Source organism: Caloenas nicobarica, chromosome 2, assembly GCF_036013445.1.
Source record: "Caloenas nicobarica isolate bCalNic1 chromosome 2, bCalNic1.hap1, whole genome shotgun sequence".
Taxonomy (NCBI): Eukaryota; Metazoa; Chordata; class Aves; order Columbiformes; family Columbidae; genus Caloenas; species Caloenas nicobarica.
Window position 1 is genome coordinate 115,868,865 of NC_088246.1, and position 26,373 is coordinate 115,895,237.

The 26,373-nt window shown below is 46.7% G+C and overlaps 1 protein-coding gene across 1 annotated transcript in view; it reads left to right on the forward strand.

Moving 5' to 3' along the window:
* Window positions 1-11,525: 11,525 nt before the first annotated feature.
* CABLES1 (Cdk5 and Abl enzyme substrate 1) overlaps window positions 11,526-26,373 on the forward strand; it is a 76,085-nt gene continuing 61,237 nt past the window's right edge. Inside the window, exon 1 of the mRNA XM_065627590.1 lies at window positions 11,526-12,055. Within this exon, the coding sequence (XP_065483662.1) occupies window positions 11,526-12,055 (530 nt within the window). The remainder of the gene's footprint in view (window positions 12,056-26,373) is intronic.

Consider the following 26,373-nt stretch of genomic DNA (forward strand, 5'->3'; position numbering starts at 1 on the left):
AAACACTCGCCATCAGGGCAACCCCGCCCCATGTTGCTGTTGTTTGGGCAGGGGAAACTCCCTGTTCAAAGCCAGGCATCCTGGCACAAAACACGGTTTATCCCTGCAAATGGTGAGCAGGGCTGGCACATTTCACGTGGGGAGTTGCTCTTTTTGGGTTTCACCCACACACAGCAGTCGCATTTACATTGTGTAACACTTACAAGGGAATATTCAAAGCGGGGAGGGGAAAGATCCTCTGTGAAAGGGACCAGCCCCTTTCAGAGCTTTGGCCCTCAGTCTGTTTGGCACTGAGTGTTACAGTGTCCTGCCTCACTGTGTGCTATCCTCTGGCTATGAATTGGGGCAAAACTGCACAGATTCGGGCACAGTTTAAAATTACGTTTCATGGGAATCACTCTAAATGCACTGTAATGTGTTTCCTTAACTAGCCACACATTTGGCCTAAAATTACTTGGCTTGCTGCCCTTTAAATATATCCACTTTGTAAACAAGTGCATGCTGAACGTGAGCATTTGACGCTCTGGGACAAATGATCTGTCCTGCTTTTGTCATCCTCTTACCTTGATGTGCCCTCATCCTCCTTCTTCTCTCAGCAGTCTCCGTATGCTTTGTACAGAGCAATAAAAGCCACATATCCCTCACCCGCCTCTTTCTGCTTGGCAAGCAAATACTAAAGGCTCAAGACCAGCAGATGGCTACTACAAATTCACATCTTACCGAGCTTACAAAGGATTAACACACCCATGTTTTCACTGTGTGGTTCTCCTGTGAGCTCTAAGGGTCATTCTAAAGACAGAATTGGCAAACAGTTTTCTCCAAGGGCATGGTATGCTTCATGGTACATTATCAGATATTATATTCAGTCCACTGAAGTTCTGGTTAGGTGTCAGTCAGTTTAAAATTCCTGTACCTTCTTAAGAACAAAAATAGGGAGTGGTGACAATGTGTCATTGCAGCTTAGAGCAGTAGGAAATTTAAACCAGGATGTTTCTTGGGATTCGAAAGAGGAATTTCAACACTAATTGAAGTTCTGCAATTTTCAAACCTTTCTTTACAGTGTGTTCCTCTTCACTCCTTTTCCTCATAAACATGCTTTCTACTCCCAAAAATAAACAATCATTCAGGGTAAACTGTACAAGGAGATGGGACCTTGTGGCCTCTTGTGAGGTGCTGAGGTGACCTGTTACACCAATACTGCATAATCCAGTGCAGGCAGCAGATCTCTCCTGAAATGTGCTTCACGTTTCTCAACACCAAGCCCTTTCCTTGGAGTTTTTTTTACCAGCGTCTGAAATCTGCTGTGTCTTAGCACCTTAAGGATTTCTTCTGAGGGTCATCTCACCATCATCTGCCCTAAGGATGACAGGGGAACCAGCACACACAAGGTCCCTGTGCCTTCAGCTGGTGGATGTATCACCCTGGCCACCCTCTGCACTTCAAGCAAGGTGCAAAAGGAGCAGTACTGACACCAGAGCATCAGCAAGGGAAGCCAGGACCACGCCAGCAGAGGCAAGACATAGACCAACTGAGAACAGAGCTAGAGAAGTTTCAGCAGCAGTTACAAGAAGGATAAGACCAGGACTGGAAGATGCAACTCTTGACACCCTTGTTTCATTTATTTCCAGTAGAAAACTGATATTCCTGGACTCATAGTACTGGATGGGACATGATGGGACCACACCTGAGGTTTCATTGACATCTGTACCCTTTACGTACAGCACATGACTCCATTTAACTGTGTATTTTCCCCAACTTAGAAGATTGCCTTGAAATTCAAGTCCCAGCCTCCCTGTAATTCCCAGTTCATTCATTCATTACCTGCTGGCAAAGAACTGCAGATTAAGTTCTGTCTCCTTCATATCACTTACCGGCACAACAGCTAGTTTGCTGGCAATTTTCACAGACTAAACTTAAAAAAAAAAAAAAAAAAAAGGCAAAGATGCATTTGATCTGCTTCAGTTCAGGGAATGAACACTCAGGATATTGATTCAAAGAAGTACAGAGCTAGCTGCAGTGATCATTCTGGTCTCTGACCAACTGGTCAGATCGACGCTTTTCTTCCCCAGAACCCCTTCTTTTCAAGTTATATTTGACAGCGCTTTGAAGTTCCAGGGTTTTCTTCTGTAAGCACTGCTCCTGCTGCAAGTCAACATTAAGGCAACATAAAACTCTTACAATATACAACACAAGACCTTGTTTTTCAGAGGAAATACACATTTAAGGCAAACATCATCAAGCCAGATTCTAATATGCTCCTTCACAAAGAATAGTACTGTGATCCAGCAGAAGTCCCATTAAAGCCCATGGGATTATTCCTGCACTATGGTGCTTTTCAAAGGGGGTATCATCACTAGGATGCAGCTCTGGAAGTAACACCGTGGTTGCAAGGAGGGTGCAAACAAGCTTTTACTACTGAGGATCTACTAGTTAGTCTGAATGATGGTTTGAATGTTGCTGATTGCATCTCATTGGCAGAGCAGAACTCTTTTAATTAGTTTTGAAAATGAGTGAATTTAATCAGAATATTGCAGAATAATTGAAATTTGCAGAATATTTAGATTTGTGCTAAAACCCAAGTTTTTAGCCAGGATTCACCTACTCTTGCTATAGAAGCCTCTCACTTTGAGGCAGCCTGTTCCCATAGGAACGCAGTCACACTGGCATCATGGAGATGGCTAAAACATTTCCAAAAACAGCTAGCAGAATAATTCTGCTACGTATTACTTCTCCTGCTCTACTTTGAGCATATGTATTATGTCTTATTATAGCTAGTCAAAATTACATCCCCACAGGGCAAAGTGAAATATATATATATATATATATATACACACACACATATGCACACACACATACATTCACATATATTTTTAATACACATATATCTCTCCAAAATCTTGTTAATTCCTTTTGGTGTGTATCCGAACATTTCTTTTTCCTGAGGGACTGCCACAAAAAACAGCCACCTGCAAAGATGTTGCAGTAAATTATAAGTAAACTTCAGAAGGTTTGGTTGCAGTAAATTAGAACTAAAGTTAAACCTTCACTTTGGAAGAAGGAAACACCATTGTGTCAAGCTTCCCAACAAAAAGACCTGCAGGGGGACCAAATATGTACCAAACGCCCTGCTAGGAGAGCTGCTTCTTCCCACTACATTGCCATTTCTTTCAGTTCACTTTCTGGCCCCTAACTAAGTCTTATTTTGTAATAAATTCTAGAATTAATCTGATGGACTCTTTCCATCACTGATTTCTTCACAGCTTAATGGATTTATCCTTTCCTCGGGGCTCAAGGAGGCTTGAATTTTAGTCTTTTGATTTCAGTGCCGTCTCTCTTCCCTTACTTTCTTCTACACTTGAGTGCTTCATTTATTTAAACAGCCTCATTGATCTCAACATGAAGATTATTACACTGAGGTGCTGTTCAATTTGAGCAGAGACAGCAGAAAACTTTGGATGTGTCTTGCCAGACGATCGCCTTTCTGTTTATGTCATTTCCATTTGCTGCTTACAAAACTCTCCTGCCAAAACATTCAGAGGAGAAATGTATCCTGTTTAGACCAATTTTTAGCAGCTTTAGTTTCTTCCGGGTTATGTGAGACGTGCATGTGGCAAGTTAAGGTTATTCCGCCTGGGGCTGAGCTGCTGGTTTACCTCCTGATGGCAGCGAGCTGTCCCCAGCCCCACGGGCAGCCACCTACCCTGGTGGACCCCAGCGCGGAGCTGGGGCACCCATGGCCACTCCTCTGCAGGTGAATGTGCTGTTCCTCGAGCAGGGGGCTGGACGCCCTCCCCTCCCAACACGAAGGCAAGCAGGAGGAGTTGGGAAGCAAAGGCAGCGACTCAGAGGTTTCTGGGGAGAGAAGATGCCCACCATCCTCCTCCTACCCAGCCCACAGCTGAGCAACCAAGGGCACGACCATTTCACCTTCCTTCTGAGAAGCTCAGTCTCTTGCACCAGTTTTTCTGGCCACCCCGGGACAGAGGCAGAGCTGACTTGGCTGGGTTTAGTTTGCTGGAAATTTGCCAGTGGCAAATATTTACCTGGCAGTACTGCAGGGAGGATCCAGACAGGACCCGTACCCCATCCCGGTGTCAAGGAGAAGCGGCTGCAGACCCCCCAGGGCCCTGTGCCAGTGGCCCGAGGTGACGGGACACAAGGGTGAAGGTGTAGGTTTTATTTCTCCCCTCTGGCTGCCTGCTTTCCACACCAGCCTGTGGCGAGCGCTACCCGCTGAGGATCTCCCGAAGTTAAAAGGGCTCTTAAACTTTCCTTGAAATTTCAGAGTGAACTGAGTGCGGTGCTCATGGGAGATCATGTTGCACGCAGACCGAAAAATGCCATTGAGCTGAATGCAAAACTCCAGCTCCTGCCGCCAAAAAGTTTTCCGTTTGCCTCCTTCATTTCCCCTTGGAGTCACACTCCCTGAATTCAATATTTTCAAGAGGAGAAAAAAAAAATCCTTTGAACATTTTTTTTTCTTTTTCTTGGATATTAAACATTTCCAGTCAAGCTGAACTCGTAGGAGAGTCTCTGAAGTGAAACCCTCCACCAGCATGTCCCTCTGGGAACTTCAGATGTTATTTATTTCATGTTTTTACTCATTGAAAACCGTGTCTGAGAAGGTGTCAACAATGTTTTCACTCTCATCCAGCTCCTCAGTCTGACTGCCCTGTGAACTGGAGGATTTTCCTACCATCAACAGCCAGCAAACTGAAGGACTTGCTCACATGAATGTTTCAGAAATCTTCAGCCTGTTTTAAAATTATCCCGAGGCAATTAAAAATTAACAGATGCCATGATGAAGACAGATGTTCTTCCAGGCTTCCTTCTAAAATCTTAATGTCCAGTGATCCTGTACTTGATTTGAAATTGTCTCAAAATGGTAAAGAACAGGATAAATCACAGCTGTCATTTAATGAAAACCTCAAAAAAGCTCTTTTTAGTGACCAGTCGTTCTGTTCTACTGCAGTTACAAGTTGCTTTTTATTTATGCTGCTGCTTAAGGAGACTTCCAGGCAGACAGGACGTTTGCCCATTTCTTGTTTCAACTCCATTTTGAACCTATGTTAACTTACGATACCGAAAAAACCCAAAAATCTGATTTCACAGAAGAAAACTGCAGCAAGACAAGGACAAACAGAGACAGGGGTTGTTTTCTGTACAAGTGCCCACAGTTTTTGTTTTTCAAGGGAGGGAGGAGCTATGTGGCCCTGTTCCCATTTAATCACTCCAGCAGGAGCCAGCAGCGGCCACATTCCAGTTGCAGTTCCGACATGGCCACCTTCCTTGTTTCGTCTAGTTATCCCACAAACTCACTGAGGCATGGGAGAGCATTTGAGCAGCACCCAACAAACCAGAGCTCCTGGTTTAGTGTGGGTCTCCAAGGGACCCGTTAGCATATCGAATGAACAAACAACAGCAGCAACAACAAAAAAACCTCGAAGCCAGCTTAAGTCGAATAAGAAAGTTTAAAAATTCAAGCACGCAAAAAAAAAAGCGAGGAAGAATTCATGTTGGATGTGCAAGCCCTCAGCTCCTCCCCGTGTGTATGCATCGGACCCGAGGATGGTATCTTTTCCTCCTGCTGCTCCTTCTCTCTCCACATCCGAACAGGCTGCTCCCTCCTCCGCTCCGCTTGCCCACTCTGCACCCGTGGTCCAGCAGCTGCCTCCACCATGGCCTGGAGCAGTTGGGAACATCCCTCCCAGTGCTCCTGGAGCTCTGGGGACCGACCACATGTGCTCAGCCAGTTCAGCAAACGCAGAAGGCTGAGGTTTGCTCCATGAAGATATATCCTCACCAGCAGTTTTAGCTGCTGGGCAGGAATAAGTCCCTAGCTAGCATATGAGAGCTATGATTCAAAGGCTTAAAATTGGACAGAGGTAGGTGGATTTTGACAGGAAGGGCACCCCCTCCTCCTTCCCCAGCCCCACCTCAGAGACAGAAGCCCAACTCCTGAATTCTTGTCTGGGTGCAGGGATGCTGGTGTATTTAAAAGGAAATGTCACAAGAATTTCTAAGGTGGGCGAAGCAATGTGTTTTCCTTGGTCTTGCCCTTGGAGCTGGCATAACCATTTTGACCAAAGTTTTCCAAGAAATGTTTCGCCTGAATTGCATCTAGTGCAGATCTAGCAATGGAAAAAGTCAAGTATTCTTAATAAAAGGCTGCTGCCACCATCCCCACATAAAGGCAATTTAAGATGGAGAACTGATATAGATTCCAGTTTTGACCACTTAAGTAGACTACCCTAATTTCTCCAAGAGGCAAACAACTATCAAATTTGCCCTCACCACGTATATGTGCGCTACTAGCCTACTGAAGATCTCAGGAACCTTTCAACGCACACAAAAACATCACGCATGCTGCACCTCTGACATCTCAAAAGAGTGGCAGGCTGGGTGCCCCGACCATCCACACCTCAGCTGATCTGCAGAGACACCGTTTCATCTTTGCTGAGGGCAGCTGCTCCTGCACGCCCTGCCCCGCGGGCACACACGCTGCTCCAACCACCATGGCAGGCGGTCACAAATCTCTCCTGCTTTCCTGCCGCCATACATGAATTTGGTTTTAGGTTAACAGGCTGATGTTGGCACCTACCCTGGAACAACACAAAGTTAGGTTCTTCATAAAGAGGGAAGTGTGGACCCACACCTATCCAAGGAACGCTGCTCTTCAAATACGGTGACACTTACGTTAGTATCAAGCTTTTATGTTTCAATTAGCAAAGGTGGCCCTCAACAAGTAAAACACTCAGGCTCCTGAAAAATCACCACTGGGAAGCACAAGTACTTAGCATTTCTGAGAATCAGGCTAAATTTACAACAGACTGAAGGTTGGGGCCTGGCACGAAAACAGGCCTTGCTATCCAGATGCAGTATTAGTCTTTTATAAAGAATTTGTACTGTCTTTATCCAATTTCCATTCTTAACTATGGCTCTCAGTGAAACGTGTTCAAACTCCCTCTATTTTTTTCTGCCAGACACTCCTTCTAAGCAGATGATTATTAAATTCATATTCCAAGTCTTTCTTCAATGTTACAACTGCTTTTCTCTTTCAAAGTGCAATTGTCTTCTGAAAAGGGACTCCGGGAAGGACAGAAAAAACATCTATAAAGATCGTGCATTTCTTGTTTCTCCAAAGTCTTGCAAAGCAAGAGTGCTCACAGGCTATGGGAAATCTGCCTAACTGTTAGGATCTGACAGTGATATCCATGACCACCAGTAATAATGACCTCTGTTCTCAACTACGGGAGTGCAGAAGTGTTGTCTTGAGACTACATCTTCACACTGAGCTTTGCATAACAGCATTACCTGACTGATCCTGACAGTCAGAAAACAAGCCTGTCAAAATTACAAGAGATAATTGCATTTATTTTTTCTTCCACTAGCTGCCTTGGTTCTGCAGCTCTAACAAGTATCAGTGACAATAAAAAACTTGGTTTTGCCACTAAAGCAGGCAAGCACTATGCTGAGGCCACTCAAGAACTGGCCTGGTGACTCACACTGGTGACTCAAGACTGGTTATTTCTGCAGAGTTAACTGTCAGTATAAAGAAATCTTGCCTCCAACTGAAATCTGAGGTGAAGTTTTCGATTCACCTGCAAAGACATCTTTAAGTTTGACTTGGCAAGCTGCTCAGGAGACCAGCTTTAGCTCAAGGTCTGTGGCCTTTCAGACTGGCTCTTCACGTGTTTGCGTTCCAGCAGGACTGCCCTCACGCTGCTTAAAGTAAACCCGAGACAACATGAGGTTTCCACACTTGGATTAACTTTCGTCTGAAGGCAGGTATGCAGAGGCACCGTTTCTCCAATCTCATTCCTCAGACTGGTAAATTGCTGAGCTTTCATTTTAGTCCAGACTCCTTCCACCTTCCTCAAGCTCTTTAAAGCCAGGCTTGCTGCTCACCTGTGTTAATGGGCCCCCCAAATTCCATGTTATCTTTGAACACCCTCAACTAATGAGTCTCTCTTCCAGCTCTTGGTGCACTGAGTGAAAAAGCCATCGTGCTCTATCACTCCTATTACCACTTGTCATCCAACCACTTACATAAGCTTGTGACCTCTGAAATAAAAACATTTGCTTGCACTTGGGTAGAGCCGGCTGGCTGGAAGAGAACTCGGAGAGGGAAATGATTGAAAAAACAGTCACAGAAGCAAGCTTCCAGAATATGGCTTTCTGGTTTTCCTTTCAACTTTGCTATTTCCTCTAGTCAACCACTGGTTCCCCATCAAAGAAAAAAGTTTCAATCAGCAAAGTCAATTTATTTAACATTTCCACATATCCTCCAGCAAACAGGACTACTATAGCACATGTAATCTACAGTTTTGCTAAGCACAGATCAAAATGACATAAGTAACTGGAAAAAAACATTCACCTTAAGTTGTGCACATTCATTTAAATTTGCTACTAAATGTACAAATAGGTCTAGAGAACCTGGTATTTCTAACATGCCAATTATCTTTGTACTGTGGTACCCCACTCATTATAAAAATAGCTTCACTTTAGACTGAAAAAGACAGGCTTTTCTTCTTGTATGTGGCTTTATCAAACCGGTTTATTCTCACGTGCAGTGGAAGGGATGTTTTAACCCATCTTCAATGTAATTTTTGGAAAAGGCAGTCTGTGTACACACAACACCCTCAGAGGTGGCTTACGTATGTTATAGACCATGGGCATCAGTTTGTGTCCATCAAGGCAGACACAGACATGCACTCTGCAAATGTTGAGGTGGGTGGCAAGGTGAGCTCAGCTAAATGAGCCAGGCTAGCTAAGACCTACGATTTACCCTGACCTCTCTAATTTTGATGCAAGGAGGTTTGATAAACTCAGCTATTCACATGAGTATTCCCCATCTCAGAGACAGTAAAAATCAGGTGTCGAAAAGCAACTGGATGCACATGTGGACAAGGGAAGGGGGTAACGCTCTCATCTAGGACAGCTCTAGAGGAGCTCTGGCTCCATTTAAAATAATGCTTACAACAGAGAGCTATTTACCCCATCACAGGAGTAATTTTGTGAAAGGAGTGCACACTTCTGTCCTCATAAAAAATGTCCCAAGTTAGACCAGCTTCTGAAACTCCACCTCTGGCATTTTGGTGGTGGTTCTCTTTCCCAGACCTTTCTCTTGTGAGAGGCTGGATTTAGAAAATACACTCCAGGACTCAGTTGCCATAGCAAGCTTTCGAGCTCCAGAGAAAAATACACTGTGGCTGCTTCCCCTCAGAAATGCAAGAGGAAAAAAATTCCCAGTGTATTATACCATACTCAGCTGTAATGTGGCAGGTCTGAGTTTCATGACCTATGTACCATCTAGTAGTAGTCCTTGGACCAGAGGTCAGCATCCAGTGAACATGCTGACCATCAGGCTACAGAGCTTTGACATTTCTCTGTGGCCCAGAAGCCCTCCTCCAAAACATCCTGAGTTCTTTTAGAAGTGGTATTGTCTCAAAAGGACCATGGAGCTTCTCTGTGGGAGCCGAGTACATCGTTGCCCCAACACCAGACATCGTTCTGGTTCCCACTGCAGGGACAGGGCCTCCAGCCAGAAACGGGCATTGCCTGCCCCATCAAAAGAAGGCAGCAGGCCTGCAATTTCTTGGTCTTCCTCTCCGAAACAGAAGTTTGAAGGACACTTTGCAACCACAGTGCTACAGAGCATCCTCCAAGCAGGTGGGATATGCTAGTTGGGCTCTTCTCTGGGGAGGCAAGCCTAGCACTGAAGCTTACCCACTTCCCAACCAAATGATCTGTCCTTGATGTGCCACAGGGACAGGCACACCAGTGCCCTCTGTTTAGAAAGACCAGCATCAGTATAAACCTCAAGAGAGCAGTCTGAAATGAGAAAGCACATCTCAGAATTGCACTTACCTCTCTAAGAAGGTGGGATCTAGGAAATGTACCTTTCCTCCATCATTGTCTCTTCCCTTGCTCACTGCTTCCTGCTCTGGGTGCTGCCCATACAGCATCCTTACCGCATAAGGAGCACATCCCAGGGACTTGGCCCCTTAAAGTTTAGGTTTTGTGGCACTCTATGTCAATAAAAGCCAAACTTTCCGAAATCAATCCAAGTCACAGAGCTTGATTCTAAAGTCATTGAATGCTTAAAAGGTCAGTTTTGAGGGGAACACAAACCTGGGCTTCCTCTAACAATACAATTAGGTTCCTCTCTCTGATCAATCTATTTTTTTTAATCAAATTAGCAAAATTTTGATAAAATTGTAGGGGACATTACAATACTTGTGACAGTTTGGAATGGCTTGTAAATCATCTACCAACTATAACTGGAATATAATACAAGCCATTGTAATGCTTCATGAAGAACGCGCACATCACTATCTTGCAACAACCATATGTTCTGCTGTTTGTATGCATTTGTTACCCAACCCTTACATAAGCTGTTGATTAAATTATCATCACGGAACAAGAACACTTGTAGCACGGTTGACTTGATCAAAATAAAGAAAAAACGAAGGAGCTTTATGCTGAGGTGGGACTGGCTGCTCACCCTTCCAAGCCGCAGCTGCAGGAGGAGGGAGCGTGCAGAACCGCAGTCAGCTGCACAACAGCCATCACTTCGGAAAAGACAGGGAATACACAAATTTAGGGCTTGGGCTACATGAGACAGGGCAAACTAAATAACTGCACTTTCTCTGGTGCAGAGGAGAAGGAATGGCTGGGGAAGGGGTTGAAGGGAAAGGCTGGGGAGAAGGTTGCTTTAATGGTTTAGGGAACTCGTGAGATGTTACACACGCCTCACACTGCAGCAGGTCACCTATGCGAGCTGGGACAAGCCATGCTTAGCCGCAAAGGGGGACGCGCCGCCGGCTGCCAAGCGCATCCCAAGGGGTTTCTCCCGCCCCGTCGCGCCCGCCTCCCCACTCCCGCCCGCCGGGGCGCCAGCGCCTGCCCCGGGGCGCTGACCCCCTCCCGGCAAAAACAGCGGGGCAGCAACCGGGCCACTTGCCATGGCACGGTGCAGCCCGGTGCCGCTCCAGCGGCTGCAGGGGGGCCGGGCCGAGCCGCAGCCCCCGAGTCCGGTGCTGCCGGTGCCAGCCTCCGAGAGCCATGTGCCGTGTACTACGGACACAGACTCCACCTTCCCCCGCTCCCGCCCGCCCCCACGCATCCAGGAAGGGAAAAAGAGGAGGAGGAGGGAAGAGGGTGAAAGGGAAAAAAAAAGAGGTTGAAAGGAGGGAGCTCGCCGAGACCCACCCTTCTCCCTCCTCCTCCTCCTCCAGGCTGCTGGCCGGGCTTTTGTTTTCCTCCAGCTCCCCGTTTCCCACACGTGATTGCCGTGTTATTGCACAGGGCGCTCGGCGGCGCGGCTGCACCTATAAATACGGAGCGGGCGGGCGGCGGGGGCTCGGGGCAGTGCGACGCGGCTGGGCGGAGGGCGCTCCCGCGGAACCCCCATGCACCCCGGCGGGCCGACGGCACCCATGCCCCGCCGCCCGCCCGCTTAAGGGGGAGGCAGAGAGAGGCAGCGCCCGGCCAACGGGGAGGGGAGGGGGAGCCGGCCGACCATGGCGGCGGCCGCCACCGCCGCCAGCCCCGGCAGTCCCGCCGCCGGGCCCTTGCCGCCACCGGAGCCGTGCCCCAGGAAGGGGCCGCCGCCGCCGGGCCCGCCGCAGCCGCCGCCGGCGCGCAGCGACCCCCGCCGCAGGCAGGCCGCGCTCTCCTTCCTCACCAGCATCTCCCTCGACGGGCGGCCCCCGCCGCCGGGCAACGACGGCCTCGCCGCCAGGCCCCGCCAGGCCCCGCCGCCACAGCCGCCGCCGCGGCTGGGCAGCCCCCCGGCGGCGCCCGCCGAGACCCCCCGGGCCCAGGAGGAGGAGGAAGAGGAGGAGGAGGAGGACGCCTTCGCCGCGGTGCAGGTGCCGGCCGCCGCCTTCCTGGGCGCTGCGGCGGCGGGCAGCCGCGGCCGCCTCAACTCCTTCACGGCGGGGGTGCTGCCGGCGCCCTTCGGCCGCGCCAGCCCCCAGGGCCCCGTCTGCGGCGGCGGAGAGCTGGGGCAGCCCGGCCCCGCCGCCGCCTTCGAGCTGCAGCGGTCTCGGTAAGCCGCGCCGCGGGGATGGTGGATGCGCGGGATGCGGAGATGACACGCGGGATGCGCAGGCGACGGGCTCGCCCCTCGGGAAGCGGGGGCTCGGCAGCCGGGCGGCGGGGGGCAGCCGTGGGGAGGCCCGTTGGCCGCAGGGTGGGAGCGCCAGAGGCTTCCTCGGCGGGGCCGGGCGGGCGCCTGGGCGCTTGGCTGCCGCCTGGCCGGGGGGAGCAGCGGCAGCGGCGGGGATGGGATGTGCGGGCGTGCAGGGGCAGGTCTGCAAAGGTGCCCGAGCCTCCCGGGCGGCAGCAGTCACGCTCAAAGTTTCGCTCCTGCTAAGCGGTGCAGGCGGACGGCTGCACCGCCGCCGTCCCGTTCTGCAGCCGAGCGCGGCTCCGGAGCAGTTGTCACCCCTTTCTCATGGCTGGTGGCGGATTCAGCCCGCCGTGCCGCCTGGCTTATCGGCAGCAGGCTGGGAACCAGCCCTGAGCCAAGGGCACTGTAGCCAGATCTGTAGCCTACAAAAGGGGAAGGAAATCTTTCCATCGATGCCCATGGACTGTGGTGTATGTGCACAGTGTGGGCAGCGTCTCACTACCTCCCTAAATAAGTTATTTGTCTACAAGCGCTTCATGTTCCTCTGGGTTGTTCCTTGCTGCCAGGTACTCTTTTGCCTTTAATTCCTAAAGGAATATCCTCACCTTCTTGAAAAGCTGAGACTTTTGGTTAAGAAAGTGCAATCATGTAAAAATGTGCAAATGCATATGGATTAATTGCTCCACGGGTACAAAATCATCTTCCTTCACTTCCTCAACAACATTCTTGGATATCAAAGGCTGTGGTGGAGGAAAGAACCAGGGAAGAAGCTGGAGGAAATTACTGCGCTCCCCAAGCCCGCATCGGTCGCCACTCCCACATTCCCCATTTGCCACACTCCTTTCTTGTTTCTCCCTTGGACAAATAGGTAGACTTTGAGTCACATGTTAATTGCAAGGGTTTATAAGGGTAATTGAGCATAGATCGCTGTAGAAAAATCCCTTTCAAAACCAACCAGCTTGGAGAAATTGGAGGTATTCCAGGAGAAAGTTGTCTTAGCTGTGTGCCCCACAGTTGGTTGTTGTGTGTGTGTGGGGGGGGGGTTGTTTTTTCTTTCTTTTTTTTTTTCTTCCATCTGGATTATGTTGGTGGCTTTTTTGAGCCTCTTTTCAGGTGCTGTGCTAGGGAGTCCCACCTCCCCAAGTAAAATGCCTGCTGGGGGGTTACTACCCATCTTCTCCCAGTCTTGTATCTCTGAAAACATTTCTGCAGTGACAACCCTCCAATTGCACTGTGGTTCACCAGCACAGCCACGTGACACTTGGGCATTTTAGTCTGTGACATGATTCTGCACACTGCTGCACATGACCTTGTGAGTTAGGAGTGACCCACAGGCCATGATTTGGGAATTACGTTTCTACTCTTGAACTTTTTACTTGTTGGTGATAATGTGCTTGGCAGTACCCTCTTAGTTCAAGAGACTAGATTCTCCTTGGCCTTGCAGTTAGTGAGTCAGTTATTCATGGAAGATTCGTGTGTCATCTTTCTGGATTCCCGAGGATCTTCTTTGGTTTTCCTGGCTTGTACCCTTTGATACTGTGCTCAGTTCTAGGAAGGATGCCCAGATCTCACCTGTATCACTTCTTTCCTCCAAACCCTCATTTTTTCCCTTGCCCCTGTTTGCCACTCTCTGAATTTTTGCTTCCACAACTGATGCTTTTTTTGTTGTTGTTGTTACGTGAGAACAGTGTGGAGTTTAAGAGGGAAAGGTAATTACTGTTCTTGTTTACAACCTGAAAATCCAGTGTCGTCCAAGCTTGGCTGTGCTGCTAGTGTGCAAACAGGCTGCATGTATAGCCCAAGTCCAAGGCAAGGGAAGTTGCCTATCAAAACCTGGTCAGGGTGCTCCTCCAGTCTTACAACAGCCCTCCTTTGTGCTGTGTATTTTCTTGTGGTATAAGATGTAAGGAAAGTGCTCTTTTTCTCGTACTCTTTCGTTTTCTTGAGAGCTATATTCAACTGTGGCGGAGACCTTGCATAACTCCCCCAGGCGTGAGGCTCTCTATTGTGGCACTTGCTTACAGCTGGCACCGGTGCAGAAGAGCTCCAGGTTATGCCCCCAGCTTTGCTGACTGCCGTGATGCTGCACATGTGCAGCCTGGGGCAGACTTTGGCCTGCCTTCAATAGATTTGCTTCAGTTCTGGAAAAGGTATATATTTTTTACACATCAGGAACGGACAGCTGCAGACCATGGCTGTATCGAACGTTTGCTCCTCATCGTCTCAGTGAAAAGCCATGGTAGGGGCTCCGGTTGCTGGGGTCAGTTTTGGCTGCGCAGAAGATAAATCGTAGGCGTGCACAGGGCTGGCGCAAGCCCAAGGACAGAGGGTTCAAGCAGACCTTCTGCTCTTAGTGGAGAGGAAGGACCCAAATGCCCAGCACGTGGCCTGCCCTTCTTGGCGGGATGGGGTGGGAATCACTGCAGCTGCCCAGAGACAGACATTAGCTCACCTGAAGGAGGATGCAGAGAGGAAAATCAGAGATTTTTTTTTTTTGCGGTTCATGTGTGCATCTACTGTCTCTCCTCCCATCCTTCCACTCCCCTTGCAGCAGGCTTGATACTGAGTTTGATGCGTTGTTTGACAAACTAGTCCTCTGTGCTGAGACATGTAAGTTATGTTGTAACGTGAAACCATTTTCTATTACAGTATCAGGCAGGACAGGCTGCCTTATGTTGTTGTTTTTATTTAGTTTTCAGAAACCATTGTGAACATATAATCAGAGTTTCTTGGCTTTTTTGTTTGTGTTAGCAGTTTGTATAATCGCATACTAGTTTATATTTAACAAGGTGATCATTAATGTGGTTTGGGTTTGTGCTCTATGTGTATTCACGAGGAACAAACGATACAAAAAAAGAACAAGGAGCTTCTAGCTGTTCGGAGGCTAGTATGTAATTATATGTAAATGGAAAAAAAAATGTTTGTTCAGAAGTTGGCTTGTTGATGCCAAAGGCTCCTGTCAAGTGCAGAAGTTTTTCTCAGTTTTGTGGTGAATGGATGGCTGAGGACATGAGGCTATTGGAAACCAGGAACAGGTTCTGCCAGGTTTTGCTTTGTGTCAAATTATAATTAGTTTTAATAACTTCTTAAATTAACTCTGTGGAACAAGATTTCAGTAACACTCGTTTAAAATTATTCCAGATCCTGGAAGTTAGGTGATGGTCACAGGTACTTGTTTTTATGTATGCCTAGAATTCTCGTTGCCATAGTTTTCTTCAGGAAAAATATTGCTGATGTTTGCTTTTCTACCTAAGGCCTTTCCCAGTGAGCCTGATAGTTAGAAACAAGTGCATGCCTTTTTTTTTTTTTTTTTTTTTTTCCCCCTAAGAAAGCAAGTCAGTGCTTGGACTTGGAGTTGAAATGTTGCTTACAGTTGCTTGTCTGTGTTGCTGTGTCAGGCTTGAAGGCAGATGGGCAGGAGAATTCCTTCTGGGAACAGCTGGTGCTGAGAAGGAAGCAGAGAGGAATATCTGCTGAGTAATCGCTGCAGGGAGGTCCACTCCAAAGGACATTGAAGTTATCATGGTCCAAATAGGTTTGTCTTAAGAATTTATTGACCTACAAGGCAAATCTCATTTCCTGAGTGATTCTAAAATTAATTTATGACTAGTAAAGCTTGTGAAGACTGAATTTGTTTCTACCCATTAGAAAATAAAGAGCTGCATATGGTCTCAGTGTTCATCTTCTGGAGAGATGCAGTGAAGGAGGGTGCTGGAACAGTTGACATGCCTGGCTTTTGTAGGGCTCACGAAGTGTTATGGGTTGATAGTGCTGGAGGTGGCCTCCAGGGTGTTGCTGAGGAGCTCAATCCCACCGTTTAGTTTGGTGGTGGAGTGCTGTGAGGTCAGAGCCCGCAGGCAGTGCAGGTTCAGTCCACCAGAGAAGATGCCTCCAAACCGAACATGCTGGAGACAAAAGAAGAGCCTCTCAGGAACAAGTGTCTTGCAGGCAGAATCCTGAAAGAGGAGCAAAACAAAGAGCTGGGGGCACCGTCCACCCTGCGGGGTCATGCCAGCATCAGGAGTGGGCTTGTGAGCCGCTGGAAACACATCAGACCTTTTGTGTGTGATGAAGCCTCTGCTATTCACTGAACCTAAAGCCCTTCAGACAACCCTAGTTTCAGAATGATGTATACAAGAGTAGCGTGAAAACAGCAATTTAATGGTCTGAGAAGTGAATGGGAAGTGTGCATGCTGAACTGAGTCTTTTCATAGGTGTGTGACCTTGAATACCACTGACGGTTGCTGTCTCTGAAGAAGGGGATGCTTATTGACTTCAGCTGTCACTTCAGGAGGCTTAATGGCCTTCCTGTGCCACCCTGAAGAGGGGACATTCAACAACAGGGTTAAGACTTGGGCGATAAGGGCTGTTTCACTGGTCGCACCAGCGTCCTGCTGCATCTCTTGGGGCAGGTCCCTCATGACCCGTTTTCACTGCTACGGGCTCTGTGTAAGTCTTTGATGCTGCTCCCAAGGGCCGCCCCGCCCCGAGAAAGGGCTGGCAGTCCCCATGCACGCAGCTTGCAAGCTCCTCTGGGAGTCCTGTGAGGGACACTGAGCACACCCATGTCCTTCAGCATGAGCACAGCCGTGCAGAAGCAGTCACTGACCGCTGGTGGGCTTCCGGAGCTGTGCACAGGCCAAGCATGGCCAGCCCCACATCACGCTGACCATCATCCATCTCTGGTGGTCTCTGCCTGCTTTGTCCCTTGTGCAGGGCACTGGTTTGTGCCTCCCTCTGTTGCTTCCTTTGAAACTTGTGAAAATGTGGTCATCTTCCAGATGTGGGTTGAAGTTGACCCGTGATTCAGAAGTCACTGCAATACGACGGTGCACAGACAGATAGACAGCATAGGTGCATCAGCCTTGTTCCTTTAATACACAAAGCTTTTAAAAACAGATCCACAGAAGTTTGCTCTGGCATATTTTAGGCTTTTATTACACTACTTAGCAAGCATCTCTGGCAGATAAAAAAGGTAATATTCATCAGACAAAATAAAACCCCTCTGCTGTTAATTCTGAAGAGGAGCTGGAACAGAATGTAGCATTCACGACTACTAGGGAATTAATTAGACACCTTCACAGAGGGACAGATGCTGAGAGGGAGCTGCCTCTGCCGAAGCCTCAGGACTTGGCAGGTTTCAGAATGAGACGGCCTTAGAGCCAGACAGGTAAGAGGACTCTGCCTGGGTCTGCTGGGCTAGCTGAAACCGAGTTGATTTTCTTCTTGCAGTTACGAACTTTTCTTATTAGTAGCTGGCACGGTCTTTTGTTTTGGATTTGCTGTGAGAATGGGATAATACACTAGGTTTCCCATGCTTTGCCTGAGAAGAGCTACCTTCTTTCTTTCCAGTAGCTAGCTGAGTTTTGGAATCAGTATGAAAAGAATTTAAGAACTCACTGATATTTTAGCTGTTGTCAGGGAGACTGAGGACTTCTGAACTGCCAGCTGCAGGTGCAAAATAGCAGCTGGGAGGGAGAGTAATGGGACAGAACCCAGACTTAAATCCAGGTTGCTCCATGAAATATTCCCCGCCATCAGCGGCATGCTGGGTATGTAACTGGAGTCGACTTCTCCAGCTGGTTAGTTCTATTTGAGAGTTTGGTTCCGTTCTGGAGTTTGGTTCTACTCTGTTTGGAGTTCTGCTGGAATTCAGCCTGTTGCTATCCTGCCATTTTTCAGTGACCCTCTGGCCTGTGTGCCTCTTGCCTTTTTGTGCTCTCGCTGGGATCGACTGTTCGGGACCAGGGTGCTCTCCTTTCTGGGATGGGCTGTTCGGCACAGACAGAGTTAGTGAGAAATTGCATTGAGTATCACTTTTGTTGTTGTCGTCGTTGTCTTATTAAACTGTTCTTATCTCAACCCACGATTTTCTCCCTTCCCTTTTGGTTTTCTCCCCTATCCCACTTTAGCAGGGGAGTGAGTGGCTACTGTGGTCCTAGTTGCGGGCTGGGGTTAAAGCACGACACTGGGTGGCTGCTCATTAACCCTTGTGAGAAAACCTGAGCTGGTAACACCTGAAGAGTTGTGTTTGTGCTGGCTGCCTTGGCTGGCCACCAATTCAAATCTTTCCAGGTCCAATGCTGCCTCGGGAAGTCCCGTGGTTATGCTGCGCAGGTGCCTGACCGGTGTGCAGTGACCACTCCTTAGCCATCAGGAGAGCGGAGGGGCGAGACATTTCAGCAGGTTTGCTTGTGTGGTCGGTCCATTTCCATTACTCAGTCTTTCTTTTTACCCTTTGCTTTACTGGCAAAGCTCCTGTGCAGGTAGCCAGGTACTTTTCCTTAGGAGCCCTCCAGACCATCACAAAAACATAGTTTGATGGTAGATAGATGGCATAATGACAGATCATAGTTTGATGACAGCGTTTGCATAGGAACTATGCTGTAATCTGTAATTATTATGACTTTGAGAACTCTTCTGGTGGAGGATATAGCTTATCTTGAAACAATTCAAAACAGCTAAAACACAAATATGAGATTCCCATGTGTCAAAAAAACCAACCTTCTAGTAATTCTGTGGCTTTCTTGTTTAAAGAAATACCAGGTGGGCTGTCCAGAGCCTCTGTAGAGTGGTGAGTGTGATACGAGGTAAAGAAGCAGAACCAAATCCTGATTTTTTTTTTTTCCACCCCGCTTTCAGCTGTTTGTAGTCTCTCAGGCAAGATCTCCACTACACAAACATAAAGGATCATCTTCATAATTTAACCTGAAAATGCAGAAGTTTGGTTTTAGTGTTAGGACTCCTGTACATTGAAACTTCAGTAGACATCAACTTAGACCATGCTAAATATGGGAAATCGGATTCTATTTGAGCCATGAAAACACTCACAAAATTCACCTCTGGACGTATGCTAATACCTCCAAGGATGTAATCAGTCTTTTCTGACAATCATTCTTTTCTACACTCAGAATTCCTATTGATGGCTGTGGGGCTGCCATGAGATACCAGGCTTAGCAACACAGCAGGTGCAGCCAGACACACAGCTGGCTCTTTTCGTAACCCAACTAAAAACCCCTTGCTGGTTTGCTGTAAGAAGTATTATTCCTAGAAAATGGAAATGACATAATTTGGCATATGGAGAGGATCTGTCTGCTGACCTGCAGTTTGCAAATAACACGCTGAGAAACTTAAGGAATGGTATTCGATTTCATAAGAAGAGCTTAGCAGAAATTTTATTTGCTGCAAGAGTAGGGTAAAGAGGGCAAATCAGGAGAAGAAAATTTCACCAGTGGTTGGAGAAAATGCGATATGCCAGTGGGAAGCTTTTAGGACTCTTGGGGTTTGCTTTTCAGGCTGCAATATGCAGATTTAGAGAAGTACATATTTAAGGAACTGTGAGGTTCCTTTACAGGGGCTACTGTGTTATATTCATTGCAACTGTTTTCCTGTCATGAGTGCTAAATGTATTTTCTGTTCTTATGATGTATTTCAAAGTCAACACTACTCTTGGCAGCTACATTTCAGAGTTTTTGCCTTGGGAAGGTTTTCTACTGTGGAAAATTTAGAAGTGAATAAGAAGTGAAGCAAAAATTACCTTCCTTTATAGAAGTTGTTTCTTTTTTTTTTTTTTTCTTTTTTTTTTTAAAGCCTTTCACCCTATATATGAATATAAAGGACAAGCACATGTTCTGAGCAAGCAGTGATGTTTTCCTCCATGTTGTTATAGATTAGACTAGCAATTTTGTGAAATTGAGGTTTGGAGAAAAAAGATTCACTCACCACAACTGCGATGTGTTTTCCTATGCTGGTCTTGGATAGCAGAGTAAGGTATGTCCTTTCTGACCCAGGATCCTGCAAAGCCTGAACGGTATTTACGTATGTATAGAACTGCTCAGTTAAAAAAAGCACCAGTGTATAAAGTTATGCTAGTAAGTAAATCTTTACAATATCAGGGATTTTACTGTATAACACTAGGGAGATTAAAAAATATAAAGCTAGATAACTTTAATAATTTTTTAGACAACAGCAGATTGCATTTTGGTGCTCCTACAGATAATCATATTACCAAGGTAAATATGATTAGGTTTTCAAATGTACATGCTGTCAAGGCAAATCAGACATAGGCACATCAGTTTATGGGTAAAAGCATTCAAAGGAAGCATAAATTTTCTTGCAAAGAAAAAAAAAACCTGATTTTTTTAACAGGAAAAATCTGTAAGATGATATTATGCTCTGCAACACATCATGCAGCTGGAACTAAGCTGCATAGAATGAACGGAGATGAAGCTCTTCAGCTTGCTTTTGCCTTTCTCTGGGCTTTGGGTTGAATGTTGAGCGCCAAGAAACTGGTAGTGCCACTTGATTTGCAGCCCATTTGCAGGTGACTTTTTTTCAGCCATCCATGTGCTCTCCGGTGCACATGGACTGTACAGGACATATCTGCACACATTTTTTTATGTAGACAAAGGGGACAGAGAAGTGATACTGGGATGCTGTGGTGTTGTCAGTGCAGCCTCAAGAGATACTGGCCACCAGGTGCTGTTACTGTCCTTGGAGTGGAGCTTGTGTCTTCTGCAGCATAGGAGGGCTGGTGATGGGTCTCTCTCTGTGTTTTCCCCTCCATGTAGCATAATTTCCTTTCCCCTTTCAGGATGAGAGAGCCACTGCAAGTACAGGGTCAGCAACCCCCAGTAAGGAAAGTGGATAGGGAAACATGCAGGAGGCTCCAGCATTCCCAGCATCCTTGTTTCTGGTGAGAGAGGCCCCAGCCCTCCAACAGGGTTGGATCACACAGGTTAATATGCCAGAAGGGAAGAGGAGGAGGTGAAAGACCTGGAGCTGAGCTGTCTGACAGGAGGTGTACTTGCCGGCACTGTGGCATGGAGTTTAATTTCATCATGATGAAAGGGTTGGATGTTACTACCACTGTTTTTTTATAGAGAGAACTGACAGCACTGGAGCAGCCTGTTCCCCACTGCATCTGCTAGCACAGAGGCAGATTATAACCCTAGCGTGGTGGTGTGCCCTTTGAGGGGTGCAAGTGGCACATCTTTGCCAGCTGACTTCAGGGAGAGATGTGCTGCATTTTATAATAGTTTCCTGGGTGCATGCTGCTGTAGGGGGAGGGCATCCCAAGGACCTAGGATGCGTTGGGCACTCATGGAGAACCATTGTGTCACCTGGAGGGATGGCTGGTTTAATCCAATACCCCCGGCACATGTAGGGATGGAGAAAGGGGAACCAGGAAATAACTGTCACATGAGGCCCTTTGCCTTCAGACCTGCTCGGGCCATGTGCATACATTTGTGTGTACACAAATACAGGCCATACCTACACTTCAAGAAGCTCTGGTTACTCCTTGTTCGCGCTGGCGCATGGTAGTAGGAACCTTCATTTCCCACCCCACTGTACTCTGTACTCAACCCATCTGAAGGATGTAACCTAAAGCAGAAGCTAGATGTCAGCTATGGTCTGAAATATGCTTCAAAAACATATTTTTCTTTTTTTTTTTTTCTTTTTTGCTTGACAACTTCATTCCTTGTGTTTTTTCCGTCATACCCCTCTACAGGCAAAACTTTATTTTCCTGTTGCTTCTGCACTTGCATTAGTACCTATAGATCCCACAGAAAAGGAGATTCAGTTCCTCCTTTTTCAGTCGAGGTTGCTATCAGTTACACCCAGGCAAACGCGGGGTGACAGAAGGACCACCCACATGTCCGTGGGGTGACACACCAGAGAGTGAAGTTCTCCTTAGGTGATGCTACATGAAAATGAGGACTCTGTCTTGATACCTGTAGTGTAGGCACAGTTGAGCAGGCTTGGTAGTTAACAAGCAAACTTCGTAGTTCTCTGAGTTGCTTTAAGTGAATGATACTGTTTCCAGCTGTAAAACATGGCGGTGTTTTTTGGGTAATATGAAGAGAGGAAAAACAGCTTTCAGATGCTACAGTGCAAAGTATGGTTTAATGGCTTGGGGGGGTGAGTCGTGCAGATGCTGCAGCAGGTTATGCAGAAAGGTGTGGAAATCTCTCCCTCTGCTATTGTCTTGGAAGCATGGTCTTTAAAATACAAAAGTGTAATTACATTTTCTACAATGGCGTTCACATAACCTCCTGTCTTCAACCCATTGGGTATCTCAGGAACCTTCCTAATATTATGATACTGTTTTCTTAATTAAAGCAAAACGGGGTGTGATTTTTAATTGGTGATGTTTACTCTTTTGTAGAATGCCATCTTTTAGCATAACCTAATCCAGAAGAAGTGGCAGCTAAGAGGCGGTTGCTTAAAAAGGCAGAATTGTTTACAGCAGAACACAAAGTGCCACTGTCAAGTGCCTCTGTCGTGACCTTTGAGATTTATTTGTAAAATCCGTATTTTTCTGTGTGCATGACTCACCTCAAGATAAAATGCTTTTCTATTTCAGAAGGCACTCCAGGTCTGCAGAACTCACAAGCAGCCTCTCAAATAGCAAGTGTCTGCACACATTTGTTTTAAGGAACAGACTTCATTGTCCAAGGTTTTTTGTTTCTGTTTGTTTTAAAGGGATTATTATAAATATTGGTTTCTTATTTGTTCATTCGTTTCCTTATTGATGTAAGGATATTCAAGTCAAAGATAGTGCTAGAGTGTAACAGGGAGCAGAGTTTGAGCAAATGCATTTAAAAAGTAAAAAATGCAAATTGCATGAATTCGCCAGCACCCTTAAATAGGCACTTTCAAGGAAGTATTTTCTATTGCTCTCGTCATCCTCTGTGTGAAGATGGAATGGGTGATGCAAGCAGAAACATGTATTTTCTCGGAGTGAGTTTGCGAGCTCATAAACTTCCTTCTCCTGGAAGGACATAGCCTTGCAGCAGGAGTGAGGATTGGTTTTTTACGGTGTGGTACTGAAGCTGCGCTCAGTGCTGTACAAAATGCTGTTGCTCCTTCATATCCCTTAGGAGCGAAGCCCCCAGCCCACAAACAGTTTTGTGCAGTAGGACCTTACACAAAGTTGTGGGTTGTAACTGGAATTACTTCCCGTGGGGAGGTGGGATGGGAGCAAAGAGGCTGGAGTGGAAAAGCCCTTGTGAGCCACTGTGTGTTTGCAAAGGTTGAGGCACCTGAAAACAAACGGGCTCTGAATTAATTGCAGGGTTGCTCGGGTACAAACAAGAACAGGATTAGGCCCGTCTTTTCGATTCAAGTTGCGGAGGTGGTATTTCCAACCTGTTGAGTGATTGCATATCTCGAATATCTTACTGCATAAGTGAATGTGATATCAACAGTTTTGGGTATTTCGTGTAACTGGCAGTTGTCGTACAGTTGTTGCAGTTCTCTGTTTTGTATGATCGCCAGGAATATTTCAACATGGTCTTTTTTTTTTTTTTTCTTTTTTTGTGGCTGTCATTTACACGTTAGAAGAAACCCAGCCTTTGAGAGGCTCTTGACCCTTACATCCACTTAGCCAAGATGTGGGGTTACTGTAATGAAGACTTCACTTCTCCAGTGTTTGTTCTGAGTTAGGTGTCTGTCTTGTGTTATTCCAGCTAAAGTGAGCAGAGCAGTCAAGCAATTCAAACCGGGATTTTTGAAATAGCCTCTGAACCATGAATTTTGAGGAACTCTCTGAGCTCCTTTGAAAATCTCATTTTGAAAAGACAGCATGTGCTTTTTTTAAAGGATTTTTACAGATTTTGCTTACCACACTGCCCAAACCTGCTCCCATTTATATACTTGTCCTCCCTGGCATTTTTTTGGGGAGCGGTTGCCATTGTTGTGGGATGTAATCGTGGTTCTGTTTTTATTGATGTTAACAGCACACCTCTGGTTTAATCACTGGGTCAGAGAGATTGCTTTGTGCTGACCCACTAATAGAAATGGACAAAAATGCCCTTTATAAAACTTGAAATGTGACTTTGGAGGCCACAGCACTATTAATCCTTTGCATCTCAGCCCATGGAGAGACGTGGGCTATAACAAGCAGAAAACTGAGGTGCAGGTTGTGCTTTTCTAATGCAATGTGAGTGTAATTCTCCGATTGCTTCTGAAGCTGTTGTTTCCACAAGCTCAGAACGAGAGCAAAATTGAAATAAAAAGACATCTCAAAGGCTTGGTCAGCTCCTCGCATGATATGCCTGTGACATGGACGGTCAGTCTCACTGGGCTACACTCTTTCTTGTTTTGCATAAGGTTTTTAAACATCCAGTGCACTGAAACAAAGCTACACAAAACCCGCCAGCGCTATAATTTATTTAATGGCCCATCAGGATCAGATCAGTAGACCCAGGAGCTTGGTGCTGAGGTTTAGACCAGCCCCAGCCTGGATTTCTGGACTGGACACCAGTCAGTCATCAGAGAACAGGCACCGTGTTCCTGCAGCATGCCACCTGGCTTTGCACTGTTCAGACACAGTGGAGATATGCCCACAGAGTCTCAGGTCCCTGTTCTAGGACAAAGGGATTCATATTGAACTAATTTAAATTTTTCACACCCTTCCCTCCACTTGGGTTAATACACTTTTTGTTTGACCCTATGAATTAAGATGCTTTTTCTCTAGTCATTTCCATTGGGAATTACGGACTTCTCTCTTTCCCTTGGGGGTTTTAAAAAGATTTTGCAGGGAAAACGTAATTTTTGCTTGAGTCATAGCACTGGGCATCAGTTTTCTTTTTACTGGTCAGTTGTGAGGTTTCTAAATCTTGATTTAGTAATGTGGTAAGTTCTGTGAAAACTGATTTTTTTTTTTTTAATTACAGTTATTCACATTAACAGCCATCTTTCCCGTCTGTTTTTTGGAAAAAGTGAAACAGGAAAACCAAAATTTCAAAATTCTGCATCACATGTTGATGGCAGTTTGTGAGCTTGATTAACACAGAGGTCTAATGTCATACCCAGCACAGTTTTACCCTTGCCCCGTGCTGTTTTTAGAAGTGAACACACAGCGGCTGAGGAAGTAGTGGTTTCAGTTCAAGAGATCTGGAGAGAAGAGTTCGTTTGTTTAATTAAAAGAAAGGAAAAAAACCAAACACTTTTATACAAAGTATAGCTGATTTCACTTTCACTGGAAGCCATAAGGCAAAAATTTGCCTTTGACTTCTGTGTAAGTAGCTACCAAATGAGCCTTTGTGGTTGGTCTCACCCAAGATCTGCCAGGGGGAACCACACTGGGGTTTGGCACAGAGGCTGAGGGTTGGGTGCCTCCTCTTCCAGCCCTGGTGTTTGCAGCTCCTCACGTTTGTGCTTGTCCCCTTGTCCCAGCCAGCTGCAGGCAGCGTTTGGTGAGTGCATCTGTGCATCTCTCTGCTCTGGCCCATCCAAGCACAAAACCGTTCCCCTCTCCCTTCCGTGTTAGACAGCCTCAGTTGTTCAGGTCTGAGGAGGCAAAGGAAGACAGAAGCAAAACAATATGAGTTTTGTGTAATTTGTTTGGTCTTTTTTTTTTCTGCTGCTGTGTGGGCCGTTGCCCTTGCACAGCAGCACTTAGTTCAGACTTATTCCTCTGCAGAGACTTGTGGGGAGGAGGGAAAATGCTGCGGGTACTTGGGCAGTTGGAGAGACAGCGCCAGAAATGTGGTTTTGGTTCCTTCACTGGACGGATTCTTTGCAAGGTTGCTGCTGTTCCTAGAGGAAAAAGCAAGATGTATAAATCTCCTGTTTTCCAACTTGTGGTTAACAGATCCTGCCCAAGAGAGGAAACTTCCTCAGTTCTCCTTGTAGTTCTTTCACAGGTAACTGAAGGCTGATCTGTTAGCACTTGCATCCCCCATTTTACTTGTTAAACTTGTACAGATGGTCTGCCGCTGTTGGGATTGAGTATCTCGATCACCGCTGCCGGGAGCGCCACTGGCTGCCCCGCCACAGCTCCTGTGGGAGAACCTGAGCACCAGCCGTGGGAGAACCTGAGCATCAGCTGCAAACCCCTGCTCTGCTGCCCTCCCCACCACCACCACCTTGCACCGTCTTGCCCTGGAAAGCTTCACGGCAGGCACAGGGATTACTCGACCATCCCTCTTCTTGTTGACATTGTTCCTGCAGGCTGCGAGACTGGTGTAGAGCCTGTTGGAGCATGGTGGGATGGCTGGAGCAGTCACTGTGAAGGATTTAGGTGTGCTTTGCTTCAAACAATAGCTGTGTGTCCACGTTGTATTTGTCCTTATGAGTACAAGCAAGGATGTTTATTCTGTATTGTTAGCTGTATTTATTCTTTATGAGGTGCAGGGATAAGTTTTTCCAGTTGCCGAAAGAGTTTTTTCCTGTCTAGAACTGCAGTGGTTCTATTCCCAATTTTGGTTCTCTTTTTTTTTTTTTTC